At 54.1% G+C, this 19,301-nt stretch overlaps 1 protein-coding gene across 1 annotated transcript in view; it reads left to right on the forward strand.

The window, feature by feature from the left end:
- The window catches only part of ARHGAP39 (Rho GTPase activating protein 39), a 133,886-nt gene that overhangs the window by 101,464 nt on the left and 13,121 nt on the right, over positions 1 to 19,301 (forward strand). The window contains exons 3-4 of the mRNA XM_074145411.1: positions 814 to 894; positions 16,528 to 17,935. Coding sequence (XP_074001512.1) covers positions 814 to 894; positions 16,528 to 17,935 — 1,489 coding nt within the window. The remainder of the gene's footprint in view (positions 1 to 813; positions 895 to 16,527; positions 17,936 to 19,301) is intronic.

The following is a 19,301-nucleotide window of genomic DNA, read 5'->3' on the forward strand; positions in this document are numbered from 1 at the left end:
CCCTTAGATAAAGGGTCGTAAGCGGTCGCGTGCCTCATTGGGAGGTGTTGGAGGGTCTCGGCGTGGGTTCTAGGCTGCTGGGCAAGAGTTGAAGCCAAAGGGGACGTGGAGCAAGAGTGGGTTTGCTCTTCTGGGAGAGGCTTTAAGCTGGTGATAGTCCAAAAAACAGCGTGCTAACACCATCCTGCATCTCCAGGTGCTTTTTTCCATGTTTCTCCAACGAGCGTGTCCCAATAAGGTGTCTCTTGGAATAGGTTGGTAGCTGTTGGCGCTGGGACCTTCTCTGTCTTCTGGGAGCGAGGGCTCTGCGGGCTCAGATGAAATCGGCTGCAAGGTGGTAGATGAAAATGTGGCAAAAAGGGCTTTTCTGGAGCTCGTCACCTCTGCCCATGTTGGCTTTGACCATCTTGGATGAACGAGAGCCGATGCTCAAGGCATGAGGAACAGCTGCACTTGGAAAGGACCATGGGTGGGACAAAGCCATGAGATGTTTAGGATCTGTCCAGGCACAAATAGGCAGAGTTTAAGGGAGAATGTGGTGTTTCCGGGGTTTGAAATGAAGCTGGAGACCACGGCCATGGAGGGCTTGGTCATCATCTGCCAAACTTTTTATGAGTCATGATTCATGACTCAAAGCTTGATGCGAGGAGGTGGGAGTGGGTCCCAAGGGTAGAGCCCAGGCTGGTGGGGACCAGGAGCCCGTCTCTGTGGATGCATCTTCGTTAACCCTAAAGTGAAGGAGACTTTAATTAAGGGCACGGGCGCGTCACGGTCACCGTTGGTAACTCCTTGTTCACTGTTACTGTATTGCAGTTCGTCGCCTTCTGGAGTGTTTGAGAAAGAATATGACATTTATCGGGATTACAGTACGGAAGGTCAACTCCTCCACTACAGGTAGCCAAAATTTCCCGCTGGTATTGGGGTTGGGGGGGGTCTGCAAGGTGGCCTCGGTGGTGAGGTGGGGGTGTGGGACAGCCCGCATGCTACCAGTTGACCTGCAGGGACGGGGCAGCGAGTAATAGCGGTGTGTTCTTTGTGTTCTTCTGATCTTCCTTTCCATCCCCTTCCCTTCATTTTTTAGCTTGATGACCACCCTTAAATAAATCTTAAGATGTATTTTGATGGTTCTTTGGAGCCATCATGATGGTACCTGATGGTTCATCCATCCCCTCTATGTGTTTGAGTGGCTCCTACCCATGACCAGAAACTGGAGCAGGACAGGAGGAGCACCAGGGCTCTCTGGTGATGGGGTCACACCTCCAGGTGAGCTCCTGGCCTGGGGGGTTTCATTAGGCTCCACCATCAGGACAGGACCCACCCAGTGCTGCTGATGGACCCCAATGCCTGCCATTATGGTGGCTTGAACGTCTTTCCATACTGGAACCAGTTTCTAGGCTCTTTCCTGGGATTTTTGCATCGAATATAAGCAGATTTGCGTGGGTATGGATTTCATCCATCACCACAGTGAGCCCAGCTGATTTGGTTCGCTGCCTTCATAGGGTCCTGGTGGTGGGAAAGCCTCCTGAGAAATGAACCATCTCTTCCAGCCTGTGGGTCCAGCTGCTTTCGGAGTCCGTTTGTAAGACAGATATGAACTTTCTCTTGCTCGGATCAGGATTTCAGGTGCTAAACCTTCAGCTTCCACAGATTTATGTTGCTAGAAAATAATACAGTGTCGTGCTTGTCTTCGTTAACAGCTCAAAATGTCCCTCTTGGGGTTTGCACAAAGGGTTCAGGTGTAAAAAGGCCATCACTTCTCACTAGTACTGTTTTTTTTGCCTTGGGCATGGGTAAAAAAACACCAGAACTGAGGATGTCTGAGTAGGTGATCAGAGGTGGGGGACGATCGTGAGCTGGGTTCCTGGAACCTGGCCCAACGCCTCCATCGCTGCTTTCAAAACAAGCTTTTTGCCTTCAAAACTCAAAGTACTGGGACCAGAGATGGATTTAGGGAGGGCTGAGAAATTGCTCTTGATACAGCCCAGATGTCTCCTTGGCTGCTCCTTCTCGGTGGCCAGAGAAGGTATCTTAGATGACCCACCTCATCCTACCCCGGAGCATCTGGGAGATGTCCCCCTTGGTCACCACCTGCCAGGATGGAGGTGGTGGTGGGTCTCTGGGACCTCTCCATGGACCCAGACGGACCCATCTCACCCTGACAGGGTCAGGTGGGGTTTTTTGGTCATCAGATCATCATCCAGATCAAATCACGTGGGACCAGGGAGGATAAACACCTGCAGTGGACGCTTTTACTAATTGTGGTGGCTTGAAGCCTTTCTCTGTACCACCACATTCATCCCAAGTCCTACCTTTAAGACAGCAGGTCTATAGATTATGGTCAGATTTTGGGGGGTTTTGGAGTTGATTCCTGCCTGGTTGCTCTGGGCTTTGATAAATACCCCCAGTTTTTGTGTTTTTTTTTTTTTTCTGGAGATGCAGGTGAGTTGAAGCACCTCTAGCTCCGGCTTTGCTTTCCATGCACCAGGAGGGCACGGATGCTCTGCCTTCCCTTCCCCGGCATGTTGTTCTGCTCCGTGATGGCACAGGGTGGCCAGCTGGTCCGCGATGGTGTGATTTGCAGCAATCTCCATCCCGGTTCCGAGAGGCGTGCCAGTGGAAAATCACCCAACGGCGTTGGCCGTGTGCCACCCTGCCCGCCCTGTAATTCCCTGCTGCTGCCGTAACCTCCCGGGAGCTTCAGAATTAATTGCCACTTAAGGGAGAGAGGGGGGAAAAACAAGCTTTCTGGGAGAGGAAACAAATAGGGTAATGTATCTGGGGTTTATCCCCACCAGCAGAACGCTCTCCTGGAGCATCAGTTGAGCTCAGAGGGACCTACCCATGGATAGCGTTCCTTCCAAGCATCCCTCCTGCGTGCTGGGTGGATGGAATTCCCTGGGTGTAGGGAGGAGAAGTGAGGAAGAGGGGGAAGAGGGGGTGATTTGGTGGGTCCGGATCCGCTGTTTGGTTGGGAAATGGGGTTTGCAGGTGCCTTCTCCTCCCCTCAAGCGGGGACACGGAGTGGTGGCAGTGTGTGCTTTGCTGCAGGAGATGTCTCCATCTTCCCAACTGTCCATAAAAACTGACAGACAGCCCTTGCTGCCCCCTCCCTCTCCCCCCCCCCAATCACATCCAGCCAGGAAGCTAATTAGCAGCTTTGCTTAATTAGCTGAGAGTGGACTTCCTTCTGGAAGAATGGGTCTCAAGTGCCCTCCTGCCAAGTGAGATGGAGCTGGCACAGCCTGGGGGGGGGAGGGGGTTTAACCCTGTGAGTCCCATCCTGGCACTCGTTAAAGCTGAAATCAAAGCTCCTCTCATCATGACAGGGACGATTTCATATTAATCAGGTTAATTTTAAGGGGAAAGGTACATGGTAAGTTTAGAAAATCACCCCACCTAAAGTCATCTTGCTTTTGGAGAAGCTGAAGCTTCGCTGGTGCCTCTTCCTTGGATGGGCCAAGGCTGGGCAGGTCCCAGAGGGTGGAAAGGATGTTGCTGGTGGGATGATGGTGGGCATCTGGAAGCCCAAGGTTGGTGTCTACCTCTGGATGGCTCAGAGGGATGCACATGTTGTCCCTCATGTAAATGGGGAGACCGTTGAGGTACCTCGCCAAGACCTGGCTGGTGGACCACAGTCCAGACACCTTTTTCTGATGCTCTAGGACAGGATTTTTGGGAAAGGCTGGTGTTCCAGCACCCTTAGCCAGGTGGCCCTCAGCCATCTCTCATTTTCCCCCGTGCTTCCCACGGGCTCATGCCAGCGCTGAGGTTGCAAAATGGGCTGGCACCCAACCAGTGCTTAAAAGTCTCCGTGGTGCAGGCTGAGCCCTCAAGCACTTCCACTGGAGCAACATTGCTCCTGATCCTCCAGATGCAACCCTGAGATCCAACCACTTCCAAACAATGTTTGTGAAATGACCCTGGAGGCTTCACAGTTGGGTGGGCGATCACATCTGCAGCCCAACAGCCTCTCTGGTCCTTCCAACCCTCTCCTCCTCACCAAGTCTTGCCTTAGTCCCACAGGTTTTTCTCAAAGCCGTGGTAAGCTCATGTTGTCTCCTTTGAAGGCCAAGACAAGAGGTGGGCAGACAGCACAGGACAGAGGGACAGAGGATGGAGTTACACGAGGCATCTCTAGGTCTCTGGTGGCTGAGGAAGCTTGGTGAGACCTAGGCCATGTCTTGCTCCCTTCTGGGCCTGTGTCCACTCGCTTCCATCATCTCCTCGCCTTTGGCTGGGGAAGGGAGAAGCTGGAGGACTTAGAGACGTTTGGACAAAGTGTGGGAGCAGGGTGGCTTTTAAGGGGATAAATGTCTTCGCGTGAAGGCTGGGTACAAGCAAATGGAGAGGCAAGAGGTTGGCTGATGGGGGAGAGGTCCTGTGGGTCCTCATCCACCCACGGCATCGTCATCCCCACGTGCAGCTTTGGGGTACAGCTCCAGGAGCTGCAGCGGCATCCTCAGGAGCAGGCAAGGATTTTTCCACTTCCTTGATGGTGCTGGCTCCCTGCTCCCAGCCAACAATTGCTACGAGAGATTTTCTAATATAATGAAGATTAGTGGGTGTCATTAAGAGGATGACGTCTTGCTCCGTCTGTCTGGAAGGCATTTGTAGGAAAGCCCTCGCAGCCAAATCCCATGGAGACAGGCAATTACCGTTACGGTTCTTAACCCTTTCCTCTTCATTCCTTCTGGTTTGTGGTCCCTGGAGCCCAGTTGCTAAATGTCCTCGTTTTTCATCCCACGGTTCTGTTGAGAGGGTTGAACTCTTTGCTAATCCAGTGTTTTTTTTGTCAAGAAGTCTGTTTGTTTGTGGGACAAATCCCAGGTCTCTCTCATGGTCCCATACTTGCGTTGGCTAGTCAATGGGTGGAGGTTCCAAGGTTGGTCTTCAGATCCGAGACCTTCAACTTGCTCCTCTGACTTTGTCTCCTCTCCCAGCACACCGCTCCTGTGACCCTCTTTGTTCCATAGTGCTGATCAGGTGGATGTCGTGGACCATGTGCAGGTGGTCAGGGCTTTGTGGCCACCAGGAAGATGCTGAAGCTTGATGGTGGAGGGAAATACATCATGCCAGACATGGAGCACAGCAGCAAAGCATTGATGACCTTATTCTCCCCTTCTGCTCCTTGGGAACCAGGAGGTTCATTACTTGGGAACTTGCCGAGAACAGAGGACCCCAAAATGTGTCCCGGTCCCTGTTGTAGGCTCCTCTGCTCTGGGCGAAGTTGAGAAATCTGTTCACTTGAGTGTGAACGCTCTCCAGCTCTTTGGGACCCTTCCAGTTTGCTCTGTTTGATCTGTAACTCTTAGGTCAGAGGTGGAAGCAGAGGTGATCAGTGGACTGTTGTCCAGCGATGGACAGATTGAGTGTCCAACCCATGATTGGGGAGGAGTGGATCCTGTTTCTGCTGGGAGCATGTTGGGAGAGCGGGACATCAATTACTTCATCTTCCCTGTAATGTTCTTGATGTGGTCTTCCTCAGTTTGTCCTGGACTTTCCCAGCCAGGAGAGTTTAAGGAGGTCTTTGATCTTTTCATGGTTTTCAGCATCTCATGGTCAACAGGAGTCACTTAATAACTGACTGTCTAACAAAGCAAGTATGGAAGTGAGGAGAAAGTTGAGGTTGGCTTCCAAAAACTGGCACCATCTGTCTGAGAGCTCCACAGGGCCCCATGTGGCCCAGCAGGTACCTGAAGTTTAGGAGTTGGTTGTGTGTCTGTCCTGGGTCATCTATGTTTTGAACCATGGCTGCACTTTCTTTCTACAATTCTCTTCATCTCTTGGCTCTCACAGGGGTTGTGTGCTCCAGATGTTCTTAGATTCATTCTCCAGCCATGGGAGTGTTCAGGGTCCAACTCTTGCACTGACCACGTTCAGCTCAGAAGGTGGGCACAGACTCTATGGTGGTTGGTGCCGTAGTGCCTTCACATGGATGTAGAGAATGGGTTTCATTTGTGCTGTTGGCAAAGGGGTTACGTGAAGCCAGGTACCAAGTTCAGGAGACTTGTAGGAGCTTGGAAGATGCTGGGGACAGAGGTGAGGAGCCACCACACCAGACTTCGAACACAGCTCCTTCCACCTGGCCATGCACTGGCTATGTGGGAATGAATGCATCCATGACACTGGGGGGATGAAGGTCTCCAACTCCTTCTGGTTGCAACCTCTGAATTCATCCAAGCTTCCTGATAAAGTCCATACCCGGAGCCATCCTGGGGACGGGAACTCAATGTTTCCAGGCTGAAGCTCCCTTTTAGTGTCAATTTTAGCCAAGGCGGCTGCGAGGCCACATTCCTCTTTCCAACGATGACAAAGACACATCTCAAGCGTGCCGGCAGACATTTACTGGCCCAGGGGACACCTGCCCAGCAGAAGCAGCGGTGGTGGCCCTCCCAGCTGTCCCGCGCGGGGACACGTGCCACCACCAGCTGCTGGGTTTATCCCCCCGCCTCCTTCTGCTCAGGCTTCATCTTTCACGACCCTGAGTTAAGATCAAGGGCTTAAGGCTTCTCTGTAAATAAATGTGCCCGTTCCTGATATTTAAAGGTAAATCTGTTGCCTTTAGAAGTAATGAGGAGGCACCGACCTAATACCACTGATTCCCTGGAGAACCAGGAGATTAAAATCCCGAATTTTGGAGCAAAATTGAAGAGAGGTTTGGAGGGCTCATCACTGCTCAGACGTACCACTGTGGTGGGACCTCTGCCCCCCAAGTCCAAGTCTCAGTGGGGCAGAAGGGAGGTGAACTCAGTATCTTGTCCCTGTGCAGCTAAAGCTTGAAGTCCATCTGTCTGATGGCTTCATTTTTGAGGAGCTGGAGTGTCCTTCTGGAATGTAACTGGGAGCCCGGACTGCAGAGCTGGGAGCGGTTTCCTCCACACTCTCTTGCACTTTTTCCATGCTCAAGCAAACACCAAACTGTAGACTTGCTTTGAAGAGTGAACCACCATCCTCATCCTCAGCGTGAGCCAGGTCCCTTATCTCAAATGCTCGTGTGTAGTGCCCAAGTGATGGGTCTGTAGCGTCCCTCCAAGCCAAGAGCAACCCTTCCTGTTGGAGGGCTTTCAGCAAACAGCTGAGCTCCAGCTTCAAGGACCTGTAGTGTCCCTCTAAGCCAAGGGTTGTCCCTCTAAGCCAAGAAAAACCCTTCCTGCTGGAGGGCTTCCAGCAAACAGCTGAGCTCCAGCTTCCAGGACCTGTTCTTCAAAGCCAATGTGCTGCTGATGGCAGTATCTGGTGGCTGGCACACAAACCGGGGCAGCAGGTCTAGCTTGGCTCCATGGCCAAAAGCTCTTCTCTAAGAGAAGAAGCTGCTCAATCAGCCTTTCCACAGCCGTGGTAGCAATCAGCAGCTTCAAAGCCACGCATCTCCTGGGATTGGTCTCCATGGGTGGAGGTGAGCCTTGGGGAGGAATGGTCTGGCACGTTGCCCCCACGGCCCAGCGTCTGGGCTTGGAGACTGGTTTTGTAGTCCTTGGTAGGTGGCCTATCATGTCCCAGAGCCTGGTTCAAAGACACAGGAGAGGTTCTTCTGGTGGGGAAGAGCTTGGGGAAGGTGGCACCAGGCTGCAGAACTGGGGATTTTGGGAGCAGGGATGAATGATTCAAGCTTGGAAATATCAAGAGGATGAAGGGCTTCAGCTTGGAGAGCAACGGGGAGAAGGATGTGAAATCTGCTGGGGTTGGGCAAGAGCTAAAAATCCCCGTTGTAGGAACTTGTTGTCGTGCTTACGGAGACAAAGGAAGCAGATCCCCTATTGATCTGCTATTTAAGGAAATGTCACTTCTGGTCTCTTTGTGCTTTGCAGCTAATTCCGCTTAATGATAAAGGCTTCTCTGTGTTCCTTCCCTCCCTCCCTCTCAAGAAACAGAAAAATCTCCTCATGTTTCAGTGACATTTGGGTTTCAGAGAACATGCTATTTTGGGTGATTGGTTTAATCGTACATCTGAGATGGGGAGAGCAGCCCTGATTGGCAGCACGGGAAGGACATGGAGCTGTTGGAGAGGGACCAGAGGAGGCCACGGAGATGCTGGGAGGGCTGGAACCCCTCTGCTGGGAGGACAGGCTGAGAGAGTTGGGGGGGTTCAGCCTGGAGCAAAGAAGGCTCTGGTGAGACCTTGGAGCCCCTTCCAGTCCCTAAAGGGGCTCCAGGAAAGCTGGGGAGGGACTCTGGATCAGGGAGGGGAGCCATAGGAGGAGGGGGGAGGGTTTGACACTGGAAGAGGGGAGATTGAGCTGAGATGTGGGGAAGAACTTCTTTGCTGTGAGGGTGGTGAGAGCCTGGCCCAGGTTGCCCAGAGAAGCTGTGGCTGCCCCATCCCTGGAGGGGTTCAAGGCCAGGCTGGAGGGGGCTTGGAGCAACCTGCTCTGGTGGGAGGTGTCCCTGCCCATGGCAGGGGGTTGGACTATATGATCTTGAAGGTCCCTTCCCACCCAAACCATTCCATGATTCTATGATTTCCTCCTGGGGATCTGACATTCAACTTCTAATGGGCGTCCGTGCCCTCTGTGGGCAGCACCTGATGTGCCAGGATGGGTTGTGTTGCGGATCCTCCACCTTGGCAGACCCTGGTCTTGGTTATCCTCTTGGTCAGTTCCTAATGAGACTGATCCCGGAGTGCTCGCTGGAGACCCCCTGGCCACCGTGGCTTGTCCCTGCTTCTCTTGAGAGCTTGCTGATCCCAAAAGTGGGTGCTGTGACCAGGTGTAGGAGGTAACCGAACCTAAAGCAGACCTTCAGCAAGGTCAACCTGGCCTTCAGCAACGAGCGACCAGCCCACAACTCACCAGGGACAGCCATCCAAGCTCATTTCACCATTTGCTTATTGCCTAGAGCCCACAAAACCCCTTTGATCTGGATTCTTGGCCAGCCAACAGAGGGTCTACAGGGTGGGCTGCAGACGTGTCCACCACACCGTGCTCCACTCAACGCGATGTTCAGAACCTGCCGTTATTTCACCAGAAAACGGTGGTTTTCATCATCCCGACGGTGCTGCAAAAAGGGCGGCTGAAAAATTCTGTGCTACTGCTGAATGGGGTGTCGGGGGGGGGGGAGGGGGGTGGACAGGAAAGGCTCGTTATCTCTCTCTTGTCTTGATTCAGCTTCCGCTGCCGCTAATTAGAGCGGATGCCATGGGAGCAGCTTTTTTTCTGAGAGAGGAGGAGTTTGCAGGCAACGTGGGAGAGATTTCACGGAGAGACGCGGTGTCGCAGGCCTGCAGCTAAAAGCGATCTGATAGCGCCGACCAGAGAAACGTCCTGAACGTTGTAGCCTTCTCCTTTCATTCAAAAAAACCCCAAATTTTTAAAAAATGGTAATTTGACAGGGCGGCTTTTCCTTGCCTTGGTCACAGGTATCAACCCCTCAGTAATGTTTTAATTGGAGAATTAAATCATGGTATGCAAGAAGCCTTGCGGAGATCTTGGACACCCTTCAAACCAGGCTTTGTGGTCAACAGCAACGGGCTGAAGGTTGGGCTTCAACCTTCCCATGGCTCTGAATTGCCCCCAATGAGACCAAGCATGATGGTTGGCTTCCAGGACACCCCATGGCTCATGTTGTGTCCATCAAGTGGTCCCTCGTGGTCCCACCACTGGTATTCAGCAGGACATAGAAAACAGAGGGGAGCTGTGATGCCATCTGATGGTAATGCTGCACCTTCTCCATGGTTCCTCCACGGGTGGGGTGATCCAAATCCCAGATCATCCTGGGAAGAGGTTGGCAGGTCGTGGAGCTGGTCTCCTGCCACGCGGCTCCATCCAGAGCTGTCAACAGACAACATCCCGTTGTCCCACCAGGAGCGGTGGGTGACATGTGGCACCCATGAATACCGGCAGCAAGATCATCCATACAGGACCTCCTCCTGATCCCGACAAGCGTAAAACCTGTTCAAATTGCAGTTCCTGTTGGTTTTTTTCTCATCGGAGAGATGTGTCAGCCCATGCCAACCAAAGCCAAGGGAGGACAAGAGAGGGAGACCCACGGGAAGGCAAGGAGGAGAGAAAGGAGAACCTCCAAGGATGAGAAACTCATGACAAAACAAAAGCCCGAGGGTGCTCCCTGCTGTGCCAGGATGGTTTTACACCTCATTAGGGTGCAGCCTAACGAGGAGACTCAGCCCAGGCCACGGCTCATCTCTATTCTGCCCCATCCAGACCATTGCAAGGACGTGGCCCACTCTGGATTTGACCCCAGAAACCTTCCTTTCACCAGGGTTGAACCAGTTGAGCCTCACCAAGGTCCACTTCTCTCCAAACAACCATTTTATTGCCCAAACAATGCAGATTTTCTCTCGCTCACGTTGGTTTCCGGAGGAATGGGTTTTGACCGTATCTTCAGGTTTCTTAAGAAATGAAGTCTGAGGAGAACGTGAGGTTTCCAGGTGTGTAGATAACGGTGGGAATGGAGATTGTAAGCGTAGAAGAAGGGCTGGAGAGCCCATGGTGGGGTTGTGGGCACACCTGCGGTGACGCCTAATCTCATAAAAGCCGTAAGCAAGGAGCGCTTGAACAGGAATTTAAAATTCCAGGTACCATCTAAGCTCCGGGATATTTATATTCGCTGTGAGCGTGTAATTCTCTACGTACAAATTTGGGGGGGGGAGGGCAATGAAGAGTTATGAGGTCTTGGGGGCGGGGGGGCAGGTTTTTGCCTCTCTTCCTATCCCCTGATTTAGTTATAAATCAGTAAAAAATTGAGTTTTCTCAACTTTGCGTGATTGTAGAGGCCGGATGGCCGTCCCGAGGGCAGTTTACCAGCTGGAAAATTTAGGGAGAAGGTTCCATCTGGATCCTGGGGCATCTTCTAGGCTTGCTGTGGGTTGGTTTTTTTTTTTCCCGGTTGCCCACCTTCTGCCTTCGCAGGAAGATATTTGGGGGCGGGGGGGGGGGAGACAGTGGCATCGGGCAATTTGCCAGGTACCAGGAGGGTTTTTTCATGCCGTGGTTGGCTCATCGCTGACCCCCCGGGGGGGCGTCTCGGCGCGGCGGGTGGTGGTACCCAGCTGGGAGGAGAAGGGGGAGGCTGAGCCGCATCCTTCATCCTCATCCCCATCCCTGGGGAATTGCAGTCGGTCCAGGTTGAGCACCGGAGCCGGTGATTGGGCGGGGTGGGGGGGGTGGGGGGGGATCTTAAAGCTCGGGAGGGTGGTGAAAAGGCGCTTGGGGAGGAGATGCTCCCGGCTCCCACGGCCGGGGGAGGAAGGTGAGGAAGAGCGAGGGCACGGGGACGGTGGGGACAGCCCGGGGATGGGGATGGGGGGGGGTTGTGGGGTGCCCGGGGATCCTGTGCTTTTCCCGTGGCTGCGAACCCCGACGCCTTCACAGGAACGCTGGAAACCAATATATTTTGAATTAATGATTCAAATTGAGGGCTTCCCCCCCCACCCCCGCCAAAAAAAAAAAGGGGGAAAACCCATTTAATCCTGGCTCTAAATCACAGTCTTCATCTGCGAAGTCCAAATAACACCGGGACAAGCAAACGTATCTCGAAAAAAATGTGAGTATTTGGGTAGGTTTTTGTGAACATTCTTCCTTTTAAATCCCCTTTGCTGTATCATTCGTTTAAAAGCCGGAACGACGCTGTTAAAATAATTGCACTTAAGCCCAGCTGTGGACCCGTGCTTTTATTCACCTGGGTTTAATGTAGCCCCCGATCGACTACGTTAAGGGGCGTCGCAGCAGAAAATATGAATATAGGGAATATTTTTGGTTGCTGTGGCTGTTTTTAAGGTAAATAGAGCTGTGGCTGGGTTTGATTATTGCGAGGCGTAGAAATAATTCTGTTTAAATGGCAGGGATGGTTGTCTCAGAGAGGATGAGGATTTGCTCGCGTTTCTCCGGCCAAAAGCAACTGGAATTAAAGGAATTCCTGGAGCCGGGGAGCGTGAAGGGAGCGGAGATTTCTCCTCTCACCTCTGCCTTTGACTTTCCGAAGGCTGGAAGAAGATCGGGGAGGGGGGGGCGTTATCTGAGCTGGGAGGGAGGATTTAAGAGCATAAGGCGCTCGAGTGCTTTGGGGAAAAAAAGGAAAAAAAAAAAAAAATCCTCCCCCTAAAATAAATGCCGTGTTTCGGTCCCCTGGAAATTATGCAAATTTGCAAAGAAATTGATTTTGCCGATAGAAGATTAGAGGGATTTGGGGAAGCTGTTTGTCATGGAAATGTACTCGGGAGCCGTTAAGTCGAATCTTGCCTTCCCCACGAGGAATAAAAAAATAAAAAAAATAGCAAAGGGAACTCGGGTGCCAAGCCGGAGATAGCAGGAATATTTGGAATTTCTGGAGGGATCTCTTGTGCCAGGAGGGTGTCCGAGCCTCGGCGGGACTCGCTTTTTTTCTCTTACACCATGGCTTTTCAGTTCTTGGAGTAACTGAGCTGCTCGTGGGCAGCCACACACACACACACACACACAAAAACCACTCGTTTTTGCAGGCAGAAGATTTAATTTGGTCCGTAGCGATGTTTTCTGGTGTTTAGCAATAATCCAGGGCAGCCCGGTGGAGCTTTCAGGTTTATTGGTCGCTGGTATTTAATATTTTGATGGAAGGCTCTACCTTGGGCTGGATGATTTGATGGGCAGGGCTCTGCTCCCTGGGGGTTTTTATTCGGATCCGCTGCTGCCAGATGCCGGCTGCTGCCTGAAATATTAATGCAGGTGGCAAATCCGGGAATTAAGAGGTGCTTTCACCTGGTTTGAGTTGAAACGCCTGGATTTAGAACGGATTCCTGTCCCTACGTGGACGGTGGAGGAGCCAAAGCGTGGTTCTCCACAGAGCATTGCTTGGTGCTCCTCAATTCGTGTTGGCGTCCCCTTCCTTTTGGCTGAAGAGGCAGAGGAACATCAGCAGGTTGATCTCCCATAGCTTTGGAGATGTCTTGCTCTTGTGCAAATAACTTTGCCGATCGTCCTCTGGCCTTTGCGGTCCCACCAGTGCCACCTTGGTGCATCTGAGAGGCTTTGGGGACAGCTTCTGCGTCTCCCGCACCGCCAGAGTCGCCCACGGAACCGGGAGGAGATGGGGCTTGATGACACCAAGGTGATAGCAGATTGTGCCGCTCCAGCAGCGCCGCTTTGCTGAGTATTGCCGGGGCTTTCCAAGGTTGATGATATTTTTAGGACGATGGCTGTTAATCACTCCTCGGCGGCCGTCACAGCCTTTAATGACTCCTGCTGCTGCGCTGGGAGTTCATACTTCAAAGCAAAGAAGAACCTCAACCCCATCTCCAAAAATGAAGGACCCATGGACAGGGCTGGAGATTAAACTATTCATCTGTGTGTAATAGAAAAATGTGGGGAAAGGAGAAAGGTAATGAGGACTTGGGCTCTCGGTTGGCCCTGGAGCAGATAGCGAAGACCTTGGCTCCCAGTTGTCTACCCATGAGGTTTGGTGGACCCCAAGAAGCCACCTGGAGTCTCCCCTTCCTATGTGATGTGCTGCAAATCACTAATGAGCCGGTATGGTCCATCCCAGCGTAGAGATTTAATTGGGGAAACCTTTTTGTGAGCAGAAGTGGGAGGTGGGGGCTGATGCTCGTGGCTTGTGGTCGCACCCGAGACCAGAAGCGATTTCTTTACCCGCCATAGAGAAGAAGCTGGCTCCCAGGAGAAAAATTTGCTGGGTCCTGTCCCACCACAAGGTCCATAACTTTGTTTATCCTTCCCTTGTGTGATGAGTCTTGCAAATGGAGGGCACAAGGAGGTGCCAAGAGGAGCTGTGAGATTTGGTCTAGGGTTGCATAGTCCTTGGAGATCATAGAATCATGGTTTGGATTGGAAGGGACCTTAAAGACCATCCAGTTCCAACCCCACTGCCATGGGTGGGGACTAGGTCCCGACTAGACCAGGTTGCTGAAAACCCTATCCAACCTGGCCTTGAACCCCTCCAGGGATGGGGCAGCCACAGCTTCTCTGGGCAACCTGGGCCAGGGTCTCACCACCCTCACAGCAAAGAATTTCTTCCCCAGATCTCATCTCGGTTGTTGGTGGTGGGATCATAATCCCTTCTTGCCCCATCAGGCTGCCTTCGGACTCGGCGCCCTGGTCCTTTCAGTGCTGGTGGGTCATCTGCCCGTTAATGATGGAGCAGGCAGACGATGAAATCGGTCCCCGGCACCCTCCGTAGTGGATCTATCTTCTCACCTCACTCATCATTTGAGCTTGTTGATGGTGGACGATGAGGCCAAATGTTTCTTGGCATTTCTGACCTGGAAAGGCTTTCCCTCATCATCCTCCCCTGATTGATTGTGCTCTTCAGGGTGTGCTCCTACGGTTGTGGAAGGAATTTTGGGGGTCTGGAAAGGCTCGATGAGTGGTTGAGATCAGACAACCACACTGGAGAGACCAGGAGGGACCCAAAACTCATGCAGGTCTTCAACGGCAAGAAGCAGGCAGGAGGATCAAGGCCTCAGGAGCTCGGAAGGCTGCTGCGGAAAGGGAAGGAAGAAATTGTTCCCTGCATCCCCTGGAGCGAGGACAAAGTCGTGAGCAAGCAAGAAGCAGGGTGCCGGGAGGTGGTGGAGCCTCATGCAGGGAGATATTTATATATAATTGCCTCTTTTGGGCATTTTTTCTGCAAAATTCAGTCACTGGACTCACTCCACCTTTTTCCTGAAGGACAGAAAGGACAAGTGGCTGTGAGAAAATAACTGAGGAAGAGAGAGGGATGAACTGGGAGAGCGGCCTGTGCTCCCAGACGTGTCGCCTCCGGTGTCTTCTGTGCCAGCGTGGGACTCGGGGAGGAGCTGGTGACACGATGTGCTTCTCCTGAGCTGCTTCGGAGAGAGCAGCAAACTCCAGCTCAGATCCCTCCCGCGAGACGGGCGATGCTTTCGGCACCTCCGTGAAAACCACCTCTGCTCTTCCTCCTGAGTATTCTTCCTCATATCTCCTCTCAATCTCCCCTCTTTCAGTGTCAAACCCTTCCCCCTCCTCCTGTGGCTCCCCTCCCTGATCCAGAGTCCCTCCCCAGCTTTCCTGGAGCCCCTTGAGGGACTGGAAGGGGCTCTAAGGTCTCCCCGGAGCCTTCTCTTCTCCAGGCTGAACCCCCCCAACTCTCTCAGCCTGTCCTCCCAGCAGAGGGGCTCCAGCCCTCCCAGCATCTCCGTGGCCTCCTCTGGCCCCGCTCCGACAGCTCCATGTCCTTCTGGTGTTGGTGGCCCCAGAGCTGGAGGCAGCACTGGGGGATGGGGGGGTCTTCTCAGAGCAGAGTAGAGCAGAGGGGCAGAATCACCTCCCTCAACCTTGAGGAGGGGGCTTGGGCGTCAAGAAAAAGAAGCCCTGGGCATCCACCACCACCGCTCCGGCTCCTCCTTCCCTCTCCATGGGCTTCGTGCATGTCCCGGCATCTGTGCCGAGATGATCATCCCATCCAGGGATGTCCCTGAGGTTTTTTTGGTGATGAAGAGGATGGAGGGAAGCTCCTCTCACCTCCCGTGGGGCTGGTGCTCCATCCCTTTGGAGACCAAGGTGTCCACGCGTCGTGTGGGTTTAGGCAGGTGACTAAGTTGTCTCTCTCCTCGCTGCCCCACATGTTGATACTCCACTTTGGTCCTGCCAAAAGAAGCTGCCCTATGGCCTTGGGGTACGTTTTGTGGGGCTGGGACATCTCTGCAGAGGTTGGGGTTGTGTTTTCAAGCCCCCCCGCCCCGAGCTATTTAGAATCCCCACAGGAGCCAAACCGCGGGCAGCCCCCGGCCCCCCACCATGGTCGTCTTCTGCATCAGTGGGGGCAAATCTGAAGGTTTTTGCCTTGAACTTCTTGTTAAACGATGCTTGGGATTATTATTTTGTCTTGGTTTTAACGTAGCCCGTCTCCAACCGGGAACTGGAGGAGGGTGTTAATCCTGGGCAGGGGCGCTGGATGGAAGGGATGAGATGAGCTAATCCTGGGAAAGCAAGAAGAGGTGGGAGAGATGGGGCTGTGCCAAGGTTTCTCCTTCTCACCCTGGGATGGGAGAACCCAGCAAGGGGCTGGTCCCGTGGTGGAGTCAGTTCCCCCTCCCTGCAAGGACTGCGTTCCCAAACACCCGTCAAAGTGTCACCCAATGCACATCTTCCCCAAGGGTTGTCACCGTTGGTTGTCACCAACGCTTGGCCATGCTCGCTCCTCCATCACTGTTCTGCTCCAAGATGGGAGCAGGGAGGGCTGATTCAGGGCAGTCTCCTTGAGACGTTCTCCAAGGGGTGGCAAGTTCTCCAAGGGGTGTCATGGCTTTTGGGGGCTTGGCTTTCCAGCCCTCACACCTTCATGCACCCCAGGGGTTCCTGAGGTCTGTGGGATGCAGGGAGGGCTGTGAGCTGGTGTCACCATGTTTGGGACGCTGGCAATGCCCTGGTTTCACCATCACCGACACGCTCTTCACCTGATGGGAGAGGCTTGGTGTGCTTGGACACGTCCATCCTTTGGGTTCTGCTGCGGCTGAGGGTCTGGGGGGGTCCCGGGGCAGCGGTATGGGGGGTGTCTGTCCCCCTGTGGGCATGGGGGGTGCTTCTCTGGCTGATGGCGGCGCTGTGTTTTTCCCCGCAGGACGTCGTCCCTGCGATGGAACGCCGGCACCAAGGAGCGGATGCTGATCAAGGTGACCGACCGCGAGCCCAGCTTCCTCATGCACCAAGGCAACGGCTACGCCCCCGAAAACCAACCGGGCACCCGTTCCCGGCGACCCTCGGGGGGCCAACAGTCGCCCAACCTCCAAACCTTCACCCCCGACGCCGACAACTCGGTTTTCTTCCCCGAGAGGAAGCAGTCGCCCTTCTTGAAGAGAGCCGAGCACGTGGGCAGCTGCTCGCCCCTCCTGGGCCGGGGGGACTCCTTCTGCTCCCCTCTCCAAGCCCAGCACCGCAAGCACTCCAGCGAGTCCCAACCCTCCTCCCCCCGCTACGCCTACGAGCCCCCCCTCTACGAGGAACCCCCCATGGAGTACCAGGCTCCCATCTACGACGAACCCCCCGTGGACATGCAGTACGAAGCCAGCGGGAGCTACAAAGCCGGCTCACCCCAGAAATCGCCCATCCGGAAACCTCACCCCTTCCTCCAGTCGCCCAAGCAAGGCTCCAACTCGCCCTACCAGCAGTTGGTGCTCACCAAACAGAAGTGTCCCGACCGGTTCATGAGCCTGGAGTACAGCCCCGCCGGCAAGGAGTACGTCAGGCAACTGGTCTACGTCGAGCAGTCGGGCTCCAGCCCCAAGATGAAGACGGGGTTGAGGCACAAATATTCCCCCAACCCCATCGGTGGCTCCTACTCGCTGCAGCACAGCCCTTGCCTGGTCCGTGACCAACGCCTGGAGATCAAATCGGGTGACTATAGCAGCATGGAGGGACCCGACTTCTGCCCTGGCCCGACGGGTGGCCAGGTGGCCCAGGGCGAGGACTCCATGTCGTGGTCCAGCCAACAGGACACCTTGTCCTCCACCGGCTACTCGCCCTCCACCAGGAAGAGGAAAAGCCGAAAGCCTTCCCTGTCCCACGACCCCAACGCTTCTTCCACCGATGGCTCAGGGGACCGGGAGGTGTTGGGCGAGCAGATGCTGGGGGAGGAACGAGCCACCCCGGCACCCAACAGGTCACCAATGAACCGTACGGAGAGCAAGGCGGCGGAGGCAGAGGCGGCCCGGGGCTTCCCTGAGCCCTTCTTGGCACAGGCCCGCCTGGCTTGGGAAGCCCAGCAAGCCCACTACCACATGAAGCAACGGAGCAGCTGGGATTCCCAAAAGGACGGTTCGGGCTATGAGAGCGACGGTGCCCTCCCGTTGCCCATGCCAGGTCCGGTGGTGCGAGCCTTCAGCGAGGACGAGGCCTTGGCGCAGCAGGAGAACAAGCACTGGAAGAGGAACACCTTCGAGAAGCTGGGCTTCCCCCAGATCCTGCTGGAGAAGAGCGTCTCCGTACAGACCAACCTGGCCTCCCCTGAGCCCTACCTGCATCCATCTCAGGTAATGTCTTTGGGGATGTCCTTGGCGTTGGGGGGGCTTCACCATGTGCCCCGCACCACCAACCTTCACCCCACCATGTGGCATCTCCTTGGGTGCCACGCCGGGTTGGGCAGACCCAACCACCCCCCCTGGTTGTCCCTACCACCCTCCTGGTTAAAGGTCCTTTCTCTTGTAAAGCCCTTGCCTCCACTGCAGATCCAGTGGGATGGTCCTCTGGGGCAACTCCTAGCCACCCAGTTGCCATCACGGCTGCCTCAGCCCTGTGGCATGGCTTCAGGTCTTGTTTCTCCTCCCTTGGTCTGGTTGCTGCTTGGTGGGAACCAGCTCTTGGACCCTGAGCGCCCACCTGGCTCCCAGGGGAGCCTCAAGCACCCATCCCCGGCTGCAATGGGTGCTCCTGGCTCACACACAGGACTCATGTCCTTTGCAGTAGCTCATCTCCTTGCTTTTCATGTCCCGACACCATCAGATGGTGGCAACGCAGGAGATTTCCCTTATCAAGCCTGTGACAGCTCAGCCCTGGACTTTGTAGCATCCTCCAAAAGCTCCAAGAGATTATGGGGACACCCAAAACACCAGGTCTGGTCAACATCCAGCTGGAGGAGATGCGTGAGCAGGGATGTCCCCTCTGCAGAGCAAGGGGAGGTAGTCAGAAGGGGTTAAGAGCATGGAGAAAACCATCCCCTTTCCACATTCTCCACCTGCTTTGGTTCTCAACAAGGTTCTTGGCCAGAAATGAGGGTTTGCTCACCAGATTGTCCCCAGCCATAGTGGTTGGAGGTGCCGAAGCTGCGCCGCTGGCCCTTGGCTTTCATGGTGAGCAGGAATGGGCAACAGCATGTTTCAGTTGAGGTCTTGACCCACCACCTCAGCTCCAACCATCCAAGTAGTGGTTGAACCCATCACCAGACCCACCAGTAACTCTGAGGCGATTTCCAGTTACAGCAGGAGTTTTTCCCAGTGGGGACTGAAAGAAAGTTGAGAAGCTTAATCCCTCTGATGCAAACTGTCCCATCTGATCCACCACCCCCACGTAGGTCCTGCCTGTCTTCTCCCTGGCACATTGGGATTTCTCATAGAAGTTGGTCCTTGGCAAGCTGGTCCCTCAAAGAAGTTGGTCCTTGGCAAGCTGGTCCCTCAAAGAAGTTGGTCCTTGGCAAGCTGGTCCCTCAAAGAAGTTGGTCCTTGGCAAGCTGGTCCTTCAAAGAAGTTGCTCCTTAGCAAGCTGGTCCCTCAAAGAAGTTGGTCCTTGGCAAGCTTGTCCCTCAAAGTTGGTCCTGTCACTGGTCCTGGAGACCTCTCCTGCCTCAAGCTCCCATCCCAGAGGAGCTCCTGGGGCTGCCATAGACCATTCTTGTGATGGTGT

The sequence above is a fragment of the Numenius arquata genome, chromosome 3 (genome assembly GCF_964106895.1).
Source record: "Numenius arquata chromosome 3, bNumArq3.hap1.1, whole genome shotgun sequence".
NCBI classification, from domain to species: domain Eukaryota; kingdom Metazoa; phylum Chordata; class Aves; order Charadriiformes; family Scolopacidae; genus Numenius; species Numenius arquata.